At 48.4% G+C, this 24,162-nt stretch overlaps 1 protein-coding gene across 1 annotated transcript in view; it reads right to left on the bottom strand.

Moving 5' to 3' along the window:
• Positions 1 to 823: 823 nt before the first annotated feature.
• LOC140392171 (uncharacterized) overlaps positions 824 to 24,162 on the bottom strand; it is a 127,499-nt gene continuing 104,160 nt past the window's right edge. The window contains exon 2 of the mRNA XM_072477551.1: positions 824 to 6,890. Coding sequence (XP_072333652.1) covers positions 3,426 to 6,803 — 3,378 coding nt within the window. The 5' untranslated portion in view covers positions 6,804 to 6,890 and the 3' untranslated portion in view covers positions 824 to 3,425. The remainder of the gene's footprint in view (positions 6,891 to 24,162) is intronic.

Below are 24,162 nucleotides of genomic sequence, written 5' to 3'. Positions count from 1 at the left end.
CACCAAATATCCATCAACACTCTTTATCAAATGTTTTAATAACATCTTCAAGCAAAACTCGCAACAATTCTGTGAAACATGATTTCCCATTATTAAACGACGATGCCCAATTGTTAGTGGTCAGTGGAAGCTTCCACTCCCTCAGGATTCTGTGTCACTCCCACTCAGCACCTCCTAGGAGACACCTTGGTGAAGTGGAATTCACCGTGTACGCAGAGTTCTTGCAGGAGCTCTCCCACTGTGATGATGCCTTTGGCGCAGACAGATTGTCTTCAAAATAACTTCAACTGACTGCTAAGTAGGAACCATTTGGTAAATTCAGCAGGGAAAGCAACCTGCTGTTCTTCCCTGCACTGGACTCTGCTTCATTCCAGTCTCACGTCAATGTTGTTGCACAATCTCATGCCCATTAGTGACACCTTCATTCTTGAAAAACACTGCGCTCAATGTCCCTCAGCTCACAGAATCATAGAATTTACAGTGCGGAAGGAGGCCATTCAACCCATCGGGTCTGCACCAGTCCTTGGAAACAGCACCCTACTTAAGCCCACACCTCCACCCTATCCCTGTTACTCCACCTAACCTTTTTGGACACTAAGGGCAATTTATCATGGCCAATCCACCTAACCTGCACATCTTTGAACTGTGGGAGGAAACCGGAGCACCCGGAGGAAACCCACGCAGACACGGGGAGAACGTGCAGACCAGACAGTGACCCAAGCCGGGAATCGAACCTGGGACCCTGGAGCTGTGAAGCAACAGTGCTAACCACTGTGCTACTGTGCCGGACATAAAACAAGAGAGACTGACCCGAAAAAGAAGATTGATTTAAAGTTGTCTTTATTTGTTACAGCATCCAGCTTTTTGTACAAAGATATAAATGGAGAAATGCATAGACAGACACATTCCTATCGATTCATACATGCAAAAATACAAACATGCAAAAATACATATGCACTAATACAGAACTTTAGACACTAAAGGCACACACACAAACTCACAGTGAGACACATATGCAAACACGCCCTCACATATACGCTGATAAACGCATATAGTGGTACAGAAATACACAAACACACTCAGAGACGCACACACCAGAAATACCTTTCCACACACTAAATAGTGACACACTGTGTTGATGCATAGATTAAAATGGTTTTCAACACATGGATGATAATCCCTTTGAGTAATACAATAACCCAGCTCAGCGTTAGAGTCAGGTTACTTCGACTATGGAAATACTACTTTAATTATTTAAAATGAAGTAATATTCAGGAGATATAAACACAGACAAGGGAAATAAAATCCTAGAATTTGAGTTCCGATTTGGAACCCACATTGCTAAGGCTGCTGAGTAAGACCCTGTGCTCACTGTGTTTGCTGGGTGCATTCATCAAAACCTCAATTTTACAATTCTCATCCTCATGTTCACATTTCCATGCTCTTGCTCCTCCCTATCTCCATAATTGGAGATTGTTGTGTTTCTTCAATCCTAGCCCCTTCAACCTTTTTCGCTCCATCATTCAGCTATCAAAGGCCGAATCTCGGACTCACTCGCTAAACCGCTCCACCATTCTCATTTCAGATACTCCCAAAACCCACCTCCTTGACCTTGGCATGGTGTCAATTTCTGTCTGATTGTCTTCCTGGGAAGGGCCTTGGCACATTTTATTACATTAATTCTCAACTTTCCTCCCGCTCTACATCCCTCCAGGATTTCTGTGCTCCATTAATTCTTTTCTCCTGAACATTCCTGTAATCGCTCGACCATTGGTGGATTCCTCCAACTGCCTAAACCCTAAACTCTGGAAAACCCTCCCGAAACCTCTTTGCCACTCTTCCTTCTTCCCTCCTTTAAGATGTTCTTCAAAACCAGCCCTTTGACCAGTCTTTTAGTCACTTTCCTTCATATATTTTTATGTGGCTCGGTTTCAAATTCTTTCCCACGATGCTTCTGTGAAGCGCTTTGGGAAATTTTAATGTATCTAGGTGCTTTATAAATGCAAGATTCTGCTGTTTCCCACATTACAGCACTGCCTCGATTTTAAAAGTTCTTTATTCCGTGTAAAACATTTTGGGGCATCCCGTGATCACTATATAAATGCAAGTCTTTGGTGCTTATATAAATGCAAGCTTTTGAATCATAAATATATGACACCTACATCAGACTCTTGTTCATTGACTATCCCTTAAAAGGGTAACTAAATAATTATTATCTGCATTTGAAATGAAATGTAAGTCACCATAATCCCCGATGACCATAGGCTTTGTGAATAACCTCAGCCCGTACGGAAATTGAACCCTTGCTGTTGGCCTCGCATCACGAACCAGGAGCCCAGCAAACTGAGCGAAACCAACCATGATGATATAGGAGACTTCCCAATTGTGTTGGACAGTCTGGACGGATCATAGTATTTTTTCTTGACTGTTATTGTTCACACGATGTTCCTCTGTAAATTACACACAACATAGCTACGCACCAGGGCAGCACAGTGGCACAGTGGTTAACACTGTTTTTTCACAGCTCCAGGGTCCCAGGTTCGATTCCCCGCTGGGTCACTGGCTGTGCAGAGTCTGCACATTCTCCCCGTGTCTGAGTGGGTTTCCTCCGGGTGCTCCGGTTTCCTCCCACAAGTCCCGGAAGACGTGCTTGTTAGGTGAATTAGACATTCTGAATTCTCCCTCTGTGTACCCGAACAGGCGCCGGAATGTGGCGACTAGGGGATTTTCACAGTAACCTCATTGCAGTGTTAATGTAAGCCTACTTGTGACAATAAAGCTTATTATTATATTATTATCTCTTCCCTTCCCTATCTCTACACAAAGCAAATGCATGTTATATCACCATATTTACAATTGTTCAGCCTCCCAAGCCTGAAATCATCGGTAACATTCCCAAGACTCCACCTGTGGTCTTCTCTTTGCCTCTTGTTGATATTATAAAAGTTATGGAATCAGCTCCCATCTGGTTACTGATTCCCAATCTCATCTCTCCCTCCTCTTGACTCCATGTTCTTACAGAGCTGTCTGATCAGCCATCACATCAAGATGAGCAGAACTGTCAATTCAAATTTCACCATCTGCCGTGGGATTTGAACCCAGGCCCCCAGACCATTCCCCTGAATTACTAGCCAGTAACATTACCACTAACCAGCAACCTCCCTCCTACTTAGGGAGGCAGGAATGTTGGCCAAACCCCAGGAGAATCCCCTGACTTACACCACCTGACAGAGTAGAGGGGGCTGGAAATGTGCAATGCTGAATTACTCCGGATGACCAGGATCAATCTCATGGGAGGAGTTCAAAAAACATTCAGAATTTGAAGGTATTAATGAAAGAAGTGAATTTGAATGTTTTGTGGTGGAAGTCTGAGTGGTCAATTTAATGTGTGGTTCAATGGCCTTGTGTCAGCTGGTGAATCCGCTCTATCTGTAACGAAAGACCTTGATACAATTGTGCATGGTGTCCGTCACTGCAATGTGCCCACCGTGGACAAGTGCAAGACCTCGAGGACTGCTGAGTCCACCATCCACGATAATGCTGGCAGGACCTTGGGGAGGGTAGAGGATGATTGAGTGCCTGTGTCTCCAGTCTACCACCAGCACATTGTCCTGGTCATCGATACAGACGCCCCATGGGTTTGAGAGCTCGATGGTCAAACTGGACTTGCTGCTGCCCAGAACACTAAGAACCTGCAAGTTTCTGTCCAGAATCTTCACGCAGCAGCCACCGTCAAAACCTCTCTCTGAGACAGCAACGTGCCCTGAGCTATTGATGCTGATAAAATAAGGCTTATTGAAGCCAGGCACTACAATGTTGTCCAGTCTTTGTGCAGTATGTGGATCCAGGGTCAAGACTGAGATGGTTCCTTGCTTTGTGTCGGTGATGAGGTATTGGTCACAGTTGTTAACAGTGATGCCCCGTGGATTCTGAAAATCTTCAGTGATGATGCTGAGGAGTTTCCCATGCCGGCTGTAAACATCTACTGACTTATTGGAGATGTTGGACAGGGCCAATAGGCCCTGGGTGTTCACTGAAATGTCAAAGTATGCACTTCGCTGCAACCCAACCTGCTGGATGACATCCCCTTTTCGGTTCATTGCCTGTAGCCTCTTGTTTCCATAGTCCACCACATACATGGTGCCCTTGGGTGTGATGTGGATACCGTAGGGGAGGTTCAGATCTGATCGACCACAGCCATATTTTCCAAACTGTCCAACAAGGTCATTTTTGAAGAAAGGAGTTGCCCTCTGTACTTGGCAGCTCAGATTGGCCTCGCTTTTGCTCCGTGCTTTAGTAGTAACAAGGGATGAATTAGGATTCTCTGTCATCCATCCACCCATCTCAGCAGAAGTTCCAATGCAAGATGCAGAAAGAAACCTCCCGTAGTTAGACTGCGATACCTTAGATTTTAAGACCTTTCTGTCTTCTTGAAATGGGACTTGAGGTTTCCTGGTCACCTTTGGTTTAAACCGTGACATTTGGCCTCCTAACTCTGATGAATAGGTGCGAGACATTCTGTGCTGACCCAGGGACTCTATGTTGTCTACAATTAACGATGGATGTTCTTCCCTGTTTGAAATTGAGCTGCTGCTGCTTAAACTTGTTCTCAATCTCCTAGTTGGACTAGGACACCTCTCTTTGGCATTTACAATTTGAGATGAACCTTTTTTGTTCGCCTCACTCCTAATTGTTTTGGTGAAATGAGATCTGTATTTCCCTTTTGCCTGATGCTGCACTGGTTTGGAGGGTGACTGGACTTTCAAAGTTCCACTGGGTATTTTCTTTGATTCTTCAAAATCTCTGGGTGAATCGATCAGGAAAGTATTGGAAGAGTCCAAGCTTTCAGTGGGTGAAGACATCCTTTGCAAAAGTTTTTCCAGCTTGTCTTCCTCCGGATCACTGAATATCCTTAGTTCTGGGATTACCGGCCTGCCGTTTGCAGTCAGATCCAGACAGCTCTTACTAAACATTTTCTTTTTAAACCTTTTGTTCATTGCAGAGCTCCTTGAGTCGCCTGCTGCAATATTCCCAGAGTCTAGCTGAGCTGGAGCTTCACGGATTGAGTTCATTGATGTCCAACGTGACATTTTATGATCACTATTGCCTTGTGATGCAGAGGGCACATGACTGGCACAAATGGCTTGTGCCCTGTAGAGTTCAGGAATCTGTGCTTTCACATCGGTCACGGCACAGTCTTCAGAAACGGAATCTTCTGAATCTTCATCCGAGATAAACGCTGTAGTCACTCTGAAAATGGATTCAGGATCAATTGGTTGGGAAGTTTCTGTCTGAGATGAGCTGAATGTTGAGTCACCTCCAAGACAGTCCAGCTGATGAGTGGGGTTTAATTGGTTTGCCTTGTTCCTGTCTGTCACAGCGCTGTTCCTTACTTGTGAGACAGTGTTGGGAAGATCGCGAGTGATTACACAAATCGTTGTCTGCATTGGTGTTGCAGACTCCTCCTGGGCGTTACCTGGAGAGCTGGTGGCCTGGGACCCTAGTGTAGGTCCAGGTTTTTTCTTCATCACTGAGCAGAGATTATCGAATTGCTGTTGGCTGCCTCGAGTTTGTACATTATAGTTGGGGGTCATAAGTGAATGTGAGCAGGCCTCAGCCAAAGGTTCCATTCTTTGGTCATTCTTATTTGGGTTAGGCAGGCTCAAATTCTGGTCGCTGATGCACTGAGAACTCCTGAGAGCAGGAAGGGCTGTATCTTGATTCATAGAGAAATCTCCTTGGATGCACAAAGCACTCATCTTAAAGGGCACTCCACTGGCTCGCTCCTCAAACATTTCTAATTTGTCTAGTCCATTTGGTGACATATGAGGGACACATCCACCATCAAGCCACGAGGCTGAAACATTCACCTTCTCAGTAAAGACTGAAGATGTATACCTTCCACAATCTTCACTTTCAGGAACTTTACTCCCAACTGTACAGCAGTTTTCTGGGTTTGGAGATGAAACTATTTGACATTCACTCACCCTCAGAGAAGTCTTGTTTCCTGAAGTTAGCATATAGCTGCAAGGTAGTGAGTTCTCAAGAAGAACCATTCCCTCCTCACTCAGTATTTCTCCATCAGTTCCTCTCCCATCCACCTGCCCCTCCATGCTGTCCTGCAAGAAGACATTTAATCCACCTTGAGTACTTGAAGGATCTCCTGCCAGATCGTAGCTTTGACTTCTGCTGTTAGAGCCTGGGTTTTGCCCCGGGGTTGTGCTGTTGATATCTGAATTCTTACTTGATGTTGCGTTCTCTGCCTTAACCTTGTGTTTCAGCACTGAGTGACCCCTCAGCTCAGTACCTTGATACAGAGAGGAGAAGGAAAACTGAAGGGATTTCTCTTCTGATACTATCTCCCCCAGCTTCAGGCCCTGATGGAGTCTTGGGACAAACTGAGGTTTCTTCAGTGTGATATTGAAGCTCTTCTCCTTGGAGAACATTTTGGCAATTTGATCCTGGATCTCTCTGCCACCTGTGTGTTTGCCTTCAGAGTTTATTAATGTCTTAAGTTTGGAGCAAAGCAGTAGAATTTGCTCTTGTTTCTGGTCGATTTTGGAGATCCCTCCCTGGAGGTTTGTTTGATTAGATTCCTGCAGGGTTTTCAGCTGTCTCTTCTGCTCACATAGTTCTTCCTCTATTTTGTTCAGAATAATTTCCTCTTGTTGAAGAATTAACAGCCGAACACGTTCAGATGAATTGAAAATCCTTTCATGCTCCTTAATGGTGCTTGATCTGATGTCCTCAAGGCTCTGATAGTCTTCCTGGAGTTTGGACAACAAGTCTACATATTCCTCCATTGCTGCCTTGCGATTTTGATGATGCTGAGCTGAGGTGCAATGTTTCCTCAACAGATGAAGTCAGTCCACTTTCTGCTCAATTCTTTTCTGTGGGGAAAACAATAAACTCATTAAGATGTGTTTTAATTTGTTCATTATTATTGCAAGAAACCGATTCTGGCTCATGGGATGTATGAGAACCCTTTGTGTGGCACTGCCAGTAGTGTATTGGGGAGGCTGTCCCCTCAGCAGAGGTAAGCTGGTATGAAAGGAGAGAGCAGGTGGGTAATTGGGCGGACTGAAGGTGTTTTAATTGGTGCACCTTAGCATAGAGCACCTGACTGTGAAATGCAGCCTTTCTTCACTTGCCCTGGGCTTGCTGATATTGAGACCCAAAACAAACAGGCTGTAACCACAGACTCGAGCCTGGAGCACAAGAAACAAACACAAAGTAAACCTTCTAACACAGTTCATTTCGTTTTAATTGCAAATTCGTCTCATAGTTTTCAGAGATCAAACAATGAAATGACTGCACAGAAACTCCAGGTGATTGTCTCATATAACAGAAACCAGAGCTAACATTGTGTGGTCTGTGATTAAATTTAAATAACTGTTTTGTTTATGCTGTTCAGTGATAATGCGAGGGAGGGCCACACAGGTCAAGTTGAAGGCAAAAGTGAAATATATAGGCCATTAAGATAATGGGCTGAATTTTCCTGCAGCCATTGGGGCCTGATATAGAGACAATGTGTGAGTCACAAGCCTGTAGCTTTCGGCAGTGCTCCCATTGGCACAAGTTTACTGGAAGCAACATAATAATTGGCCACCGCGAGGCCAATTAAGGACAATGGATGGAATAAGAATGCAGGAGAGCCAGTGGGAGAGGCGAAAGGAATGGCTGGCCGACAGTTCCACTGGGAGAGGTCGACACTATTGAGGAAGAGGGAGGCCTTGGGGACACCTTGAAATGGGGGCTTACACAAAAGGGCCCAGAGGGAGTAATAAAAAACAAGGCCCAGAGGCCCAGAATTCCTGGTGTGGCAGGGCAACCCATCAAAAGAACGCATTCGCCTGGAATTTGAGGCTTTGTGTCTCCCTGACACCTGCATTTGCAACAGATACTGATGACCCTCTGACTTCCACTGAGAGGCTGGCATTGAAGCATTTCTGGGCTCCCAGTAGAGCTTGAGGCCTTTGTAACACCAGAAAACTAGCATCACTCTCAGAAAATGGCCCTTAATTGAGATCTTAATTATCCTGAATGCCTGACCGCCTGGGTCAAGCAGTTTGGTGATTCCAGTGACTGCCCACACTGGGGAACCCGCCAAGAGAGGACATTTTCTATGTTCTATGTCCTGACAGAGTTTCACACAACTTTCCCACCCCTGCCCTCCATGGGGCCAGGAAACTGCTCCCCACTGTCCCCTCCCCCCACCAAAACAACAACTGGAAACCCAGAATGAAATTTGAAACTGTTGGAAATGTGCAACACGCTTATCAGCATCTTAAATGAGATGTTAATGTTGTAGATTATTCTCAGTTATTATTGCAAATGACAGATAAACATGTACAGAGAGGAAAATGAGAAAAAGGAGAGGGGGTGGTGGAAGGGAGGAGGAAGAGGGGAAAAGAGAATGAACGAAAGAGGGTGTAGAAGAGAGGAGGTATTGCTTCCCATCCCACCCAGTCTAATTCTAGTTGAGTCAGTTAGTGCACGTGTATCCCTTGAGATCTTGGTCTGACAGAGTTTGTAAGGATAAAGATTTACAGCTTCTGCAGTATTTTGTTGTTATTTATCCCAGCATCTCCAGTCTGTCCATAATTGAACTCTTGCATCCTGAATATCATTGTAACAAATCTCCTCCACACCATCTCAGAGGTCCGAATGAGAGTTTGGCTGATGGTGGATCAATGAGAGTTTGGCTCAAGATGGATTGGAACTTTAGGGGGAAAACAAAATGTTAGATAAAGCTTTGTGTGAAGAAATGTCAAGTCAGGGTTTTTTGGTAGCAGGCTGTCTCACTTGTTTCAGTACCAGACAAATTGCAGTAACGGCCTTGGGAAGGGTTGCGCTAGGCTTGAAAATAATCATAATTAAGATAAAAGGCACAGATGAAATGCGAGGGAGCTGCCCTCAGAAATGAGCCAAAAACTGTATAAGAACTGCTGTTAGATGTATTGATTTTTGGCTTGCTGTTGTAACTCTCAAGAGATACAGTGGTCTTAGCCCCGGGCGAGAAATAAACATGTGTTAAAGTAACAAGGTGTTCGACTGATCATTTCCTCCGGACTGGCTGCAAAAGAATCCTCACGAACACATCCTTCCTGAAGTATGGTGTCCAGAACTTGACCCAGGCGTTTTACAAAGTTTTAGCAACATGTTCTTGCTTTTAGAGCATAGAACATAGAACATTAGAGCGCAGTACAGGCCCTTCGGCCCTCGATGTTGCGCCGACCTGTGAAACCACTCGAAAGCCCATCTACACTATTCCCTTATCGTCCATATGTCTATCCAATGACCATTTGAATGCCCTTAGTGTTGGCGAGTCCACTACTGATGCAGGCAGGGCATTCCACGCCCTTACTACTCTCTGAGTAAAGAACCTACCTCTGACATCTGTCCTATATCTATCTCCCCTCAATTTAAAGCTATGTCCCCTCATGCTAGACATCATCATCCAAGGAAAAAGGCTCTCACTGTCCACCCTATCCAATCCTCTGATCATCTTGTATGCCTCAACTAAGTCACCTCTTAACCTTCTTCTCTCTAAAGAAAAAGCCTCAAGTCCCTCAGCCTTTCCTCATAAGATCTTCCTTCCACACCAGGCAACATTCTGGTAAATCTCCTCTGCACCCTTTCCAATGCCTCCACGTCCTTCCTATAATGCGGCGACCAGAATTGCACGCAATACTCCAAATGCGGCCGCACCAGAGTTTTGTACAGCTGCAACATGACCTCATGGCTCCGAAACTCAATCCCTCTACCAATAAAAGCTAACACACCGTACGCCTTCTTAACAACCCTCTCAACCTGGGTGGCAACTTTCAGGGATCTATGTACATGGACACCGAGATCTCTCTGCTCATCCACACTGCCAAGAATCTTACCATTAGCCCAGTACTCTGTATTCCTGTTATTCCTTCCAAAATGAATCACCTCACACTTTTCTGCATTAAACCCCATTTGCCACCTCTCAGCCCAGCGCTGCAGCTTATCTATGTCCCTCTGTAACTTGTAACATCCTTCCGCTCTGTCCACAACTCCACCGACTTTAGTGTCATCCGCAAATTTACTCACCCATCCTTCTATGCCCTCCTCCAGGTCATTTATAAAAATGACAAACAGCAGTGGCCCCAAAACAGATCCTTGTGGTACACCAGTAGTAACTGGACACCAGTCTGAACATTTCCCATCAACCACCACCCTTTGTCTTCTTCCAGCTAGCCAATTTCTGATCCAAACTGCTAAATCACCCTGAATCTCATGCCTCCGTATTTTCTGCAGTAGCCTACCATGGGGAACCTTATCAAACGCTTTACTGAAATCCATATACACCACATCAACTGCTTTACCCTCATCCACCTGTTTGATCACCTTCTCAAAGAACTCAATAAGGTTTGTGAGGCATGACTTATCCTTCACAAAACCGTGTTGACTATCTCTAATCAAATTATTCCTTTCCAGATGATTATTTATCCTATCTCTTATAAACCTTTCCAAGATTTTGCCCACAACAGAAGTAAGGCTCACTGGTCTATAGTTACCGGGGTTGTCTCTACCCTTCTTGAACAAGGGGACAACATTTGCTCTCCTCCAGTCATCTGGCACTATTCCTGTGGACAAAGATGACTTAAAGATCAAAGCCAAAGGCTCACCAATTTCCTCCCTAGCTTCTCAGAGAATCCTAGGATAAATCCCATCCGGCCCAGGGGACTTATCTATTTTCACACTTTCCAGAATTGCTAACACCTCCTCCTTATGAACCTCAAGCCCTTCTAGTCTAGTAGCCTGAATCTCAGTATTCTCCTCAACAACATTGTCTTTTTCCTGTGTGAAAACTGACGAAAAATATTCATTTAGCACCTCTCCTATCTCCTCGGACTCCAAGCACAACTTCCTGCTACTGTCCTTGACTGGCCCTACTCTTACCTTAGTCATTCATTTATTCCTGACATATCTATAGAAAGCTTTAGGGTTATCCTTGATCCTACCTGCCAAAGACTTCTCATGTCCCCTCCTGGCTCTTCTTAGCTCTCTCTGTAGGTCCTTCCTAGCTAACTTGTAACTCTCGAGCGCCCTAACTGAACCTTCATGTCTCATCTTTACATAAGCCTCCTTCTTCCTCTTGACAAGTGTTTCAACTACTTTAGTAAACCACGGTTCCCTTGCTCGACCACTTCCTCCCTGCCTGACAGGTACAGGTACATACTTATCAAGGACACGCAGTAGCTGTTCCTTGAACAAGCTCCACATTTCCATTGTGCCCATCCCCTGCAGTTTTCCTCTCCATCTGATGCATCCTAAGTCTTGCCTCATCGCATCATAATTGCCTTTCCCCCAGATATAACTCTTGCCCTGTGGTATATACCTATCCCGTTCCATCACAAAAGTAAACACAATGGAATTCCACTATTCTATTACAAAATGCATTTTTTAACAGCCTTCTGAACGTGCCCTGCCATTTTCAAGGCTGTGTATACTTCCACTCTCAGCTGTGTAAGACGGTGGCGCAGTGGTTAGCACTGCTGCCTCACGGCGCCGAGGCCCCAGGTTTGATCCCGGCTCTGGGTCACTGTCCGTGTGAAGTTTGCACATTCTCCCCGTGTTTGTGTGGGTTTAGCCCCCACAACTCAACGAAGTGCAGGTTAGGTGGATTGGCCACGCTAAATGCCCCTTAATTCGAAAAAATGAATTGGATACTCTAAATTTATTTTTAAAAAAGCTCCGTAAATTTGTACATGCCGCCTCTTCACGTTCTTTCTACAAAAATGCATCACATCACATTTCTCTGCATCAAATTACATCTTTCATATATCTGCCTGTCTCACCAGTCCAGGTCCTCTTGAAGTTTGTTTCTATCCTCCTCATTGTTTACTGTGTTTCTGATCCTATTTTCCGGAATGTGGCTTCATCAAGAATTGTGTCTCATAAAAGTAAAATTAAACTTGAAATTCACGTTGAAATATTCATACCAATTTCCCTTCTATGAAAAATAGTCCAAAAATGCATATTCATACGAGTACCCTTCAAAATGTCTATGAGGTTGCCTCTGAACCTTAACATCAATAGTGTGAAATGCCCTCATTTCCCATGGCTCGAACCCCTTCCTCCCTGGTGTTAACCTGCTGCATGTGAAACACCCCCTCTCCCTGCTCGATTGTTTTTATGCACCTCCTCTAGTCTGTTCAATTGTTGCTTATCAGGATAAACACTGAATGATCTCGTCTGCTCTCCATTATTCGGGGGTTGCTGACCCACAGTGCATGTTGTGATTTTACTCGGGGGCAGGCGAAGAGGCAGGCCCCATGCCTACCTCAGCCAGAACAGGGATTAGCCCCCCTGCTAATGGCACTCTCGCCAACTGAGACAACCCTACTCTCCAGCACTTTATTAGAAAATGTATTTGTTTGAAAACTGCTAGCATGCAATCCCATGAATATCTATCTATACACACAGAAAGATTTTATTTTAGGATGTATTAATATAAGAGCCCTTTCTACCTTGCAGGTGTGGATACTATTAACCAAGTAGTGTAGCCACCTAAAATGGCTGCTTCCTGATTAATTTGGCCAAATCCCGATATAAAATGGCTAACCGAAAAGGCTGATGGGAAAAGCAGCCAACAGGGCACAAATGGACAGCTGCAGACAGAATAGCGTATTCAGCTCTGGGGAAGTCGGCCAAGATCGATACCTGCGACCATTAGCAGCACATCAACCCAGACATCTGCAGTTTAATCGGCTATCCCCGGGAACAATTGCAACATATTAGCAATTGAATGCCGGGCCAGACCTCTTGGCGCCTGCAGTGGCCGAAACAAAGACAGGTGAACGACCACCCCCCCGATCGGGGAATCGCCCCATTATTGGAGCATATCGAACCCAGTGATTGGGAACAAGTCCAATCACTTGGGACTCAGGGTCAACGGCCGCCCCAAGAGGTGGGAAGCCCTTGGCCCCTATAAAAATGGGGGCCACGTTCAGATCGCCCCTTCTCTCCCTTCTTCTCCTGCTCGCAACCTTCGCAAGAACATCGACCAGAAACTGTATGTTTGACTCCAGCGATCGCTACCCGATAGAGACTCCTAGCCATCGACCCGTATCAGCCTTTTGAATCCCGCAGGCCAGACCCAATTCGATAAGCCATTCGTTTCCCTGACCTGGTGGGCCATCCCCAAAAGTTAAGTATTGGCCAGTAGTGGTAGGAAGTGATTTAGAAAGTAGGATTATTGTGTAGGTATTGATTGCTGTACATAATAAATGACCGTTGATTTCAATCTTACCACGTGGCGGTATCAGAAAGATACCTGGCGACTCGTGAGCAAAGGTGACATAATCAGAGCTAATAAACTAAGGCTAATAAGAGCAACAGTAGAGGTAGTGGGAGAGATGGAATAATTTAAAGGTGGTAATGGGTTAAAAGTCTAATTAATTTAATTTAAAAGAATAACAGAAATAAAAGATCAGAACAGCAAACAGAGACAGCTTTGTTCCCATGGGAAGATGCAGCAGGTACTTTCACTGGAATGTGATAAGAAGTAAGGATGAGTTATCTTGGATCAAGATACAGATTATAGCCTGAACCAGTAGATTATCAAAGCTGGTGTAAAAAAATGTTCCCTTGTCTTGCTAAAGCCACATTGATAATATCTTAACAGCCAGAAATCAAGTGATGTTAGGGCTATTAGACTGAAACCTGAGAAAAGGCAGGTTGTGTGCATGTGCTGTCCCTGTCAGTGGATAATAGGGCGAGGCTGTAAGTTAATGAATCATAGAATCGCTACAGTGCAGGAAGAGACCATTTGGTCCATCGGGTTTGCAATGACACTCTGATAAAACACCCTACCTAAGCCCACTCCCCCTCCCGATCCACGTAACCCCACCTAACCTTTTGGACACCAAGGGGCAATTTATCATGGCCAATCCACCTAACCTGCACAACTTTGGACTGTGGGAGGAAACCGGAGCACCCGGAGGAAACCCACGCACACACGGGGAGGATGTGCAGACTCCGCACAGACAGTGACCCGAGGCTGGAATTGAACCTGGGTCCCTAGCGCTGTGAGGCAGCAGTGCTAACCGTTGTGCCACCGTGTCACCCCTGATAAGTCTCACAAAATTGAGTGATTTTTTCATTATACAAATGGGGCTGGATTGTCCGCGCATTCGGCGACCGGCTGGAGAATCCATGTTTCCGCCGGAATCCCCCCCCTCAAAAACGGGGTACTCGGGAGCACGCTGCACGCCGTTGGGATGGTCTCAGGACGTTACCTGAGGCCCTCCCCCGATGCTCTGCTCCGATGGGCCAAGTCCCCGACAGCATTGTTTGCGTGTGCTCACGCGTTCGTGGACCTCGCGCGACCAAGTCCAGCGCCGCCACGGTCAAGGGGGAGGGGAGCCGTTCCGCTGGCAGGGTGGCTTTGGCGGGGACTGGTGGGGGGTGGTCCGGGGGGTGGCGAGGCTGGTTACAGGGGGGCAAGTTTTGGCAGGCCGGATCTGCGCGCGGCCGGCGCCCTGTTGCACACCGCTGCCACCCGCAGGCCGCCGTGCGCAAGCACGGCCACGGACCCGGCCATTCTCCGGCCGTATCAGCAGGTGAAGCCGGGGGGCTTTACGCTGCGAAGCTGCTAGCCCCCCCACCGGGTGGAGGATCGGTGTGGGGGTGGCGCCAACTTTCTGGTCGTAAGACCAGACGGATCCTGAGGACGTGGAGAATCCAGCCCAAGAAGTGTAGAAGGCATCAAGGGTCACTGAGGAGGTTAACCAGGGGGTATAAGCACTTGTTTAGGCAACCTTTACCCAGGTGTAAATGGGGTAACATCAGTCTTTTGCCTGTGCTGAATAATGCTTAATCACTCCCATCAATATGAGCCAATGTCAAATCATTTAGGTTTATGAGAAAGCAATCCAGTAAGGAACAAAATGTTCAAAAAGAAACCCATAACCTGAACACTCGCCACACTGCAGCCCAATAACAGCTTGTTTAGCAGTTTAATCATTTAGTTTAACAAAGCCTTCCTGCCTTTCGAATCTATAGCTCTGGGCACAACTCTTGATTCTATTTAATAAAAGCAAAATACTTCAGGTGCTACAAATCTTTGAAAGCAGACCAAAGCAGGCCAGCAGCACGGTTCAATTCCCGTACCAGCCTCCCCGAACAGGCCCCGGAATGTGGCGACTAGGGGCCTTTCACGGTAACTTCATTTGAAGCCTACTTGTGACAATAAGCGATTTTCATTTCATTTTTCATTTAATCTGAAATAAAACCAGAAAGTGCTGGGAAAACTCTGCAGACCAGGCAACATAACATTACATTCTGCAGTCTCTCCTTCCTTCCCTATGTACGGTGTGCATTGTTTGTACAGCATGCCAGAAACAACACTTTTCACTGTATACTGATACACGTGACAATAATAAATCAAATCAAAAAATAGAAACAGAGTTAATATTTCAGGTTTGGATGGCTCTGCAGCATTTTCTGCTTTTACCTCAATTCTATTGCCCTCTCCATTGTTTTATCTCTTTGACATGTCAGTCAATTCACAATGTTTCTGCAAATAAAGGATTCGCTGCTGTCTTGCTCATTTGAAATGTTACCCGGTAACGTGTAATCCATTTCCCTGTTTTAATTTCCAAAATGTATTCCCCCCAAATTATTCAGTTACATTGGCTTCTCTCTGTTGCTGATCTATCACTTCTTCTGCTCCAGAGAAACAGGGACAGGAGCAGACGAGAAACATACAGTGTCAGAGAGAAGCAGAGTCAGGGAATGAGAGAAGCAAATGGACGGGCAGTGAAAGAGAAATGTTTACAGCGTGAGGTTGTTACGTAGACAGGGATCAGAAAATGTGACTGTGTGTATGATAGAGACAGAAGACGCAGAAGATGAAATAACTGAATTTTAACACAAAGATTGGAGTTTACCTACTTTTGGCAGCTGTGTTGTACAGTTACTGTCCCAATGGGTGGACGATTATAACTGGCAGCAATGTGAGATCGCTGATACCAGGCCTGTCCAAACTTGCCTGGCCCTCCCAGTTACCAAAGCAACATGAAGCTTGGCCTCTACACAATGGCATATATTAGAGAATAGTAATCAACATGGATTGAAAACAAGTATCTTCTGGAAAGTGAGAGTCAGGCACATTGGGCGGAATTCTCTGGTCACAGGCCGGGGACAGCCGGAGAATCCCGCCCATTGTTTGTCTTTGACAGCACCTACCAAAATCTTGACCATCTCAAAGGACGAGAGCAGCAGATACCTGGGACCCCCACCACCTGGAGGTTCCCCTCTAACTCACTCACCACCCTGACTTGGAAATATATCGCCGTTCGTTCACTGTCACTGGGTCAAAATCCTAGAACTCCCTCCCTAACAGCACAGTGGATGTACCTACATAACAGGGACTGCAGCGGTTCAAGAAGGCAGCTCACCACCACCTTCTCAAGGACAATTAGGGATGGACAGTAAATACTGGCCTCGCCAGGGTGGCCGAGCCATATCCCACAAAAGAATATAAAAACACATTTCTTACATCACTTGCCTAAAACCTTAAATCTTTGCCCCCTAGTCCTTTTGCAATTAACTACTCACAGAATTGTTAAAGAACAGGAGGAGATCATTGAGCCCACTGTACCTACACCAGCTTTGTGAATGAGCTATTTCCTTTGTGTGAATCCCCCACTTTCCCCCTGTAACACTGAACATTTTTTCTTTTCAGATAATAATCCAATTCCCCCTTGAATCACAAAATACGAATATACAGGTACAACTAGAATTAGGAATGCTCCTGGAATGCTATTGTTTATTGTGAGGGGAATTGATGCCAAACATCGGGAGGTTTTGCTTCAGCTGTCCAGGGCATTGGTGAGACATCTGGAGTAAAAACAGAAAGTACTGGACAATCTCAGCAGGTCTGACAGCATCTGTGGAGATAAGGGAGCTGACGTCTCGAGTCTGGTTGACTCTTTGTTAAAGCCTCATCTGGAGTATTGTGTACAGTATTGGTCTCCTTATTTAAGGAAGGATGTCGGCTGGAATTCTGCTGCCGCTAAGATCGGGAATCCTGCTCGGGTGGAGAATGCGAACATTGCCCAAAAATGGGTTTGCCACCAGGGCTCCCCGCTGTGGCGGGAACATGCAAAAATGCGAGTTTAGTAAATTTGAATCTGCTTAACGGGCCGGAAGCCCAATCCCCCCGCCCCCCCGCACACACACACACCCTTCCAGGTCTCACAGCCACGAGAGGGAGCAAGGAGGCAAGAAAAATGTTCTCATTATTCTAGCTTGCTGGGGCTCTGTGAATAGCGGGAGCAACTTGACGTCAAGGGTGTGGACTCGGGGTGTGCTGAGGGTGGCACAGCAGTGCAAGTCAGGGTGACCATGTTGTCTGGTGCTTTGGATGGCCAAGGGAATGCTCACCTTGGTGACAGTCTTTGTCTCTTCCCCCCCCCTCTCAGAGATGTGGACATTGAAACTCAGCCAGCAAGGTGGCTTTCTACCCAGCCACAGCTACTGTGACGGAGAGCCACCCCGGGGAAGACCCTGCAGAATAGGGACTTGCCACCGAACAAAAGGTGCCAGCCGGTGAGGCTGGAGTGCAGGTGGTCCATCAGGCTGGGGAGGACGTACAAAGGCAGCGCCGCATCATTTATAACATCAACGCATATCCTTCGAGGAGTTGCTGGACTCTGCGTGCTGCCGTCGACACCAGTTCATCAAGGATACCATGTGGCACCTGTGCCAGATGGTGGTGTGATGCCAACTGCTCACGACTGGAAATGTAGATGCAAACAGACGTGCCTTCAAGCAACAGTTAACTTTTTACGTGCACACTTTTGGTCTCCCAGAAGCTTCAGACGCGAGAAAAATAGCGCACCTAATGGCAGAAGCCGGTCCCCAAGCAATTGATCTGTATAATACTTTTCAGTTCGCTTCGGAGGAAGACAAGAAGAGCTACTCAAATACAATCAAGCAATGCGATAACTATTGCCATCTGCAAAAAACGAGCGTTATGTAATCAGGATGAGACTGCAGACTCGAGTGAAGCCTTTGACTGTTTTGTCACGGATCTATGTCTCAAAGCGCAATTTTGCGACCTCCATGATTCATTGATAAAAGACCAAATTGTATACGGTCTGCAATGTGAAAAGTTACGTGAGCGATTGCCGAAGGAAAACGATTTAAACCTAGCAAATGCCATAAAAATATGCAAGGTCAGTGAGATTTCACAAAGCAAATTGCTAAGATCCAGACACCAGAAAGTGGCGGGAAAAAAGAGGGCGCAACCGATGCCACCTTTGCTGTGTCGCAGTGGGATCAGGAACGTGGTCGGGCGGTGGCCATTTTGAGAAATTTTCAGAAAACGTCATTTTGTGCGGTGAGGCAGAATGCACGGCCCGAGAACATGTCCTGCATTCGGCAAAACGTGGGCCAGATGCTGCAAGAGAAACCATTTTCCCAGCCAACACACTCCCCACACACACCATCCCAGACAATACTCCCCACACACATTCAACCTAGACAACACACTCCCCACACACACCATCCCAGCCAACACACTCCCCACACACACCATCCCAGCCAACACACTCCCCACACACACCATCCCAGACAATACTCCCCACACACATTCAACCTAGACAACACACTCCCCACACACACCATCCCAGCCAACACACTCCCCACACACACCATCCCAGACAACACACTCCCTACACACACTCATCCCAGACAACACACTCCCCACACACACTCATCCCAGACAACACACTCCCCACATACAATCATCCCAGCCAACACACTCCCTACACACACCATCCCAGCCAACACACTCCCCACACACACTCATCCCAGACAACACACTCCCCACACACTCATCCCAGCCAACACACTCCCCACACACATTCATCCCAGACAACACACTCCCCACACACAATCATCCCAGCCAACACACTCCCTACACACACCATCCCAGCCAACACACTCCCCACACACACTCATCCCAGACAACACACTCCCCACACACTCATCCCAGCCAACACACTCCCCACACACCATCCCAGCCAACACACTCCCCACACACACTCATCACAGCCAACACACGCCCCTCACACACCATCCCAACCAACACTCCCCACACACACCATCCCAACCAACACACTCCCCACACACACTCATCCCAGACAACACTCCCCACACACACTCATCCCAGCCAACACACTCCCCCCACACACCATCCCAGCCAACACACTCCCCACACACACCATCCCAGCCAACACACTCCCCACACACACCATCCCAGCCAACACACTCCCCACACACACTCATCCCAGACAACACACTTCCCACACACATTCATCCCAGACAACACACTCCCCACACACACTCATCCCAGACAACACACTCGCCACACACACCCATCCCAGACAACACACTCCCCACACACAATCATCCCAGCCAACACACTCCCTACACACACCATCCCAGCCAACACACTCCCCACACACACGATCCCAGCCAACACACTCCCCACACACACTCATCCCAGACAACACACTCCCCACACACACTCATCCCAGCCAACACAATCCCCACACACTCATCCCAGCCAACACACTCCCCACACACCATCCCAGCCAACACACTCCCCACACACACTCATCCCAGACAACACACTCCCCACACATACTCATCCCAGACAACACACTCCCCACACACACTCATGCCAGACAACACACTCCCCACACACACTCATCCCAGCCAACACACTCCCCACACACCATCCCAGCCAACACACTCCCTACACACACCATCCCAGCCAACACACTCCCCACACACACTCATCCCAGACAACACACTCCCCACACACACTCATCCCAGCCAACACACTCCCCACACACTCATCCCAGACAACACTCCCCACACACACTCATCCCAGCCAACACACTCCCCCCACACACCATCCCAGCCAACACACTCCCCACACACACCATCCCAGCCAACACACTCCCCACACACACTCATCCCAGACAACACACTTCCCACACACATTCATCCCAGACAACACACTCCCCACACACACTCATCCCAGACAACACACTCCCCACACACACTCATCCCAGACAACACACTCCCCACACACACTCATCCCAGACAACACACTCCCCACACACACTCATCCCAGACAACACACTCCCCACACACAATCATCCCAGCCAACACACTCCCTACACACACCATCCCAGCCAACACACTCCCCACACACACGATCCCAGCCAACACACTCCCCACACACACTCATCCCAGACAACACACTCCCCACACACACTCATCCCAGCCAACACACTCCCGACACACTCATCCCAGCCAACACACTCCCCACACACCATCCCAGCCAACACACTCCCCACACACACTCATCCCAGACAACACACTCCCCACACATACTCATCCCAGACAACACACTCCCCACACACACTCATGCCAGACAACACACTCCCCACACACACTCATCCCAGCCAACTCACTCCCCACACACTCATCCCAGCCAACACACTCCCCACACACCATCCCAGCCAACACACTCCCCACACACACTCATCCCAGACAACACACTCCCCACACATACTCATCGCAGACAACACACTCCCCACACACACTCATCCCAGACAACACACTCCCCACACATACTCATCCCAGACAACACACTCCCCACACACACTCATGCCAGACAACACACTCCCCACACACACTCATCCCAGACAACACACTCCCCACACACACTCATCCCAGCCAACACACTCCCCACACACTCATCCCAGACAACACTCCCCACACACACTCATCCCAGCCAACACACTCCCCCCACACACCATCCCAGCCAACACACTCCCCACACACACCATCCCAGCCAACACACTCCCCACACACACTCATCCCAGACAACACACTTCCCACACACATTCATCCCAGACAACACACTCCCCACACACACTCATCCCAGACAACACACTCCCCACACACACTCATCCCAGACAACACACTCCCCACACACACTCATCCCAGACAACACACTCCCCACACACACTCATCCCAGACAACACACTCCCCACACACAATCATCCCAGCCAACACACTCCCTACACACACCATCCCAGCCAACACACTCCCCACACACACGATCCCAGCCAACACACTCCCCACACACACTCATCCCAGACAACACACTCCCCACACACACTCATCCCAGCCAACACACTCCCCACACACTCATCCCAGCCAACACACTCCCCACACACCATCCCAGCCAACACACTCCCCACACACACTCATCCCAGACAACACACTCCCCACACATACTCATCCCAGACAACACACTCCCCACACACACTCATGCCAGACAACACACTCCCCACACACACTCATCCCAGCCAACTCACTCCCCACACACCATCCCAGCCAACACACTCCCCACACACACTCATCCCAGCCAACAAACTCCCCACACACACTCATCCCAGACAACATTCCCCACTCACACTCATCCCAGACACCACTCCCCACACACACCATCCCAGCCAACACACTCCCCACACACACCATCCCAGCCAACACACTCCCCACACACACTCATCCGAGACAACACTCCCCACACACACTCATCCCAGACAACACACTCCCCACACACACTCATCCCAGACAACACACTCCCCACACACACTCATCCCAGACAACACACTCCCCACACACAACATCCCAGACAACACACTCCCCACACACACCATCCCAACCAACACACTCCCCACACACACTCATCCCAACCAACACACTCCCCACACACACTCATCCGAACCAATACACTCCCCACACACACCATCCCAGACAAGACTCCCCACACACACTCATCCCCGACAACACACTCCCCTCACACACTCATCCCAGACAACACACTCCCCACACACACTCATCCCAGACAACACACTCCCACACACACCATCCCAACCAACACACTCCCCACACATACCATCCCAGCCAACACACTCCCCACACACACCAACCCAACAAACACACTCCCCACATACACTCATCCCAGCCAACACACTCCCCAAGCACACCATCCCAGCCAACACACTCCCCACACACTCATCCCAGCCAACACACTCCCCACACACTTATCCCAGCCAACACACTCCCCACACACACCATCCCAGACAACACACTCCCCACACACACCATCCCTGCCAACACACTCCCCACACACACCATCCCAACCAACACACTCCCCACACACACCATCCCAGCCAACACACTCCCCACACACACTCATCCCAGACAACACACTCCCCACACACACTCATCCCAGACAACACACTCCCCACACACACCATCCCAGACAACACTCCCCACACACACTCATCCCAGACAACACACTCCCCACACACACTCATCCCAACCAACACACTCCCCACACACACTCATCCCAACCAATACACTCCCCACACACACCATCCCAGACAACATTCCCCACACACACTCATCCCAGACAACACACTCCCCACACACACTCATCCCAGACAACACACTCCCCACACACACTCATCCCAGACAACACACTCCCCACACACACCATCCCAACCAACACACTCCCCACTCACACCATCCCAGTCAACACACTCCCCACACACACCATCCCTGCCAACACACTCCCCACACACACCATCCCAACCAACACACTCCCCACACACACCATCCCAGCCAACACACTCCCCACACACACTCATCCCAGACAACACACTCCCCACACACACTCATCGCAGACAACACACTCCCCACACACTCATCCCAGCCAACACACTCCCCACACACACTCATCCCAGACAACACTCCCCACTCACACTCATCCCAGACAACACTCCCCACACACACTCATCCCAGACAACACTCCCCACACACACCATGCCAACCAACACACTCCCCACACACACCATCCCAGCCAACACACTCCCAACAGACACTCATCCCAGACAACACACTCCCCACACACACCATCCCAGCCAACACACTCCCCACACACACCATCCCAGCCAACACACTCCCCACACACACCATCCCAGCCAACACACTCCCCACACACACTCATCCCAGCCAACACACTCCCCACACACACTCATCCCAGACAACACTCCCCGCACACACCATCCCAGCCAACACACTCCCCACACACACCATCCCAGCCAACACACTCTCCACACACACTCATCCCAGACAACACTCCCCACACACACTGATCCCAGACAACACACTCCCCACGCACACTCATCCCAGACAACACACTCCCCACACACACTCATCCCAGACAACACACTCCCCACACACACCATCCCAACCAACACACTCCCCACACACACCATCCCAGCCAACACACTCCCCACACACACCATCCCAACCAACACACTCCCCACACACACTCATCCCAGACAACACACTCCCCACACACACTCATCCCAGCCAACACACTCCCGACACACACCATCCCAACCAACACACTCCCCACACACACTCATCCCAGACAACACACTCCCCACACACACTCATCCCAGACAACAGACTCCCCACACACACCATCCCAACCAACACACTCCCCACACACACCATCCCAACCAACACACTCCCCACATACACTCATCCCAGCCAACACACTCCCCACACACACTCATCCCAGACAACACACTCCCCAGACACACTCATCCCAACCAACACACTCCCCACACACACCATCCCGTACAACACACTCCCCACACACACAATCCCTGCCAACACACTCCCCACACACACCATCCCAGACAACCAACTCCCCACACACACCATCCCTGCCAACACACTCCCAACACACACTCATCCCAACCAACACACTCCCCACACACACCATCCCAACCAACACACTCCCCACACACACCAACCCAGCCAACACACTCCCCACACACACCATCCCAGCCAACACACTCCCCACACACACTCATCCCAGACAACACACTCCCCACACACACTCATTCCAGACAACACACTCCCCACACACACCATCCCAGACAACACTCCCCACACACACTCATCCCAGACAACACACTCGCCACACACACCCATCCCAGACAACACACTCCC

Source organism: Scyliorhinus torazame, chromosome 15 (assembly GCF_047496885.1).
Source record: "Scyliorhinus torazame isolate Kashiwa2021f chromosome 15, sScyTor2.1, whole genome shotgun sequence".
NCBI lineage: Eukaryota > Metazoa > Chordata > Chondrichthyes > Carcharhiniformes > Scyliorhinidae > Scyliorhinus > Scyliorhinus torazame.
The sequence above is the reverse complement of the archived record's forward strand: the minus strand, read 5'-3'. Positions and strand labels throughout refer to the sequence as shown.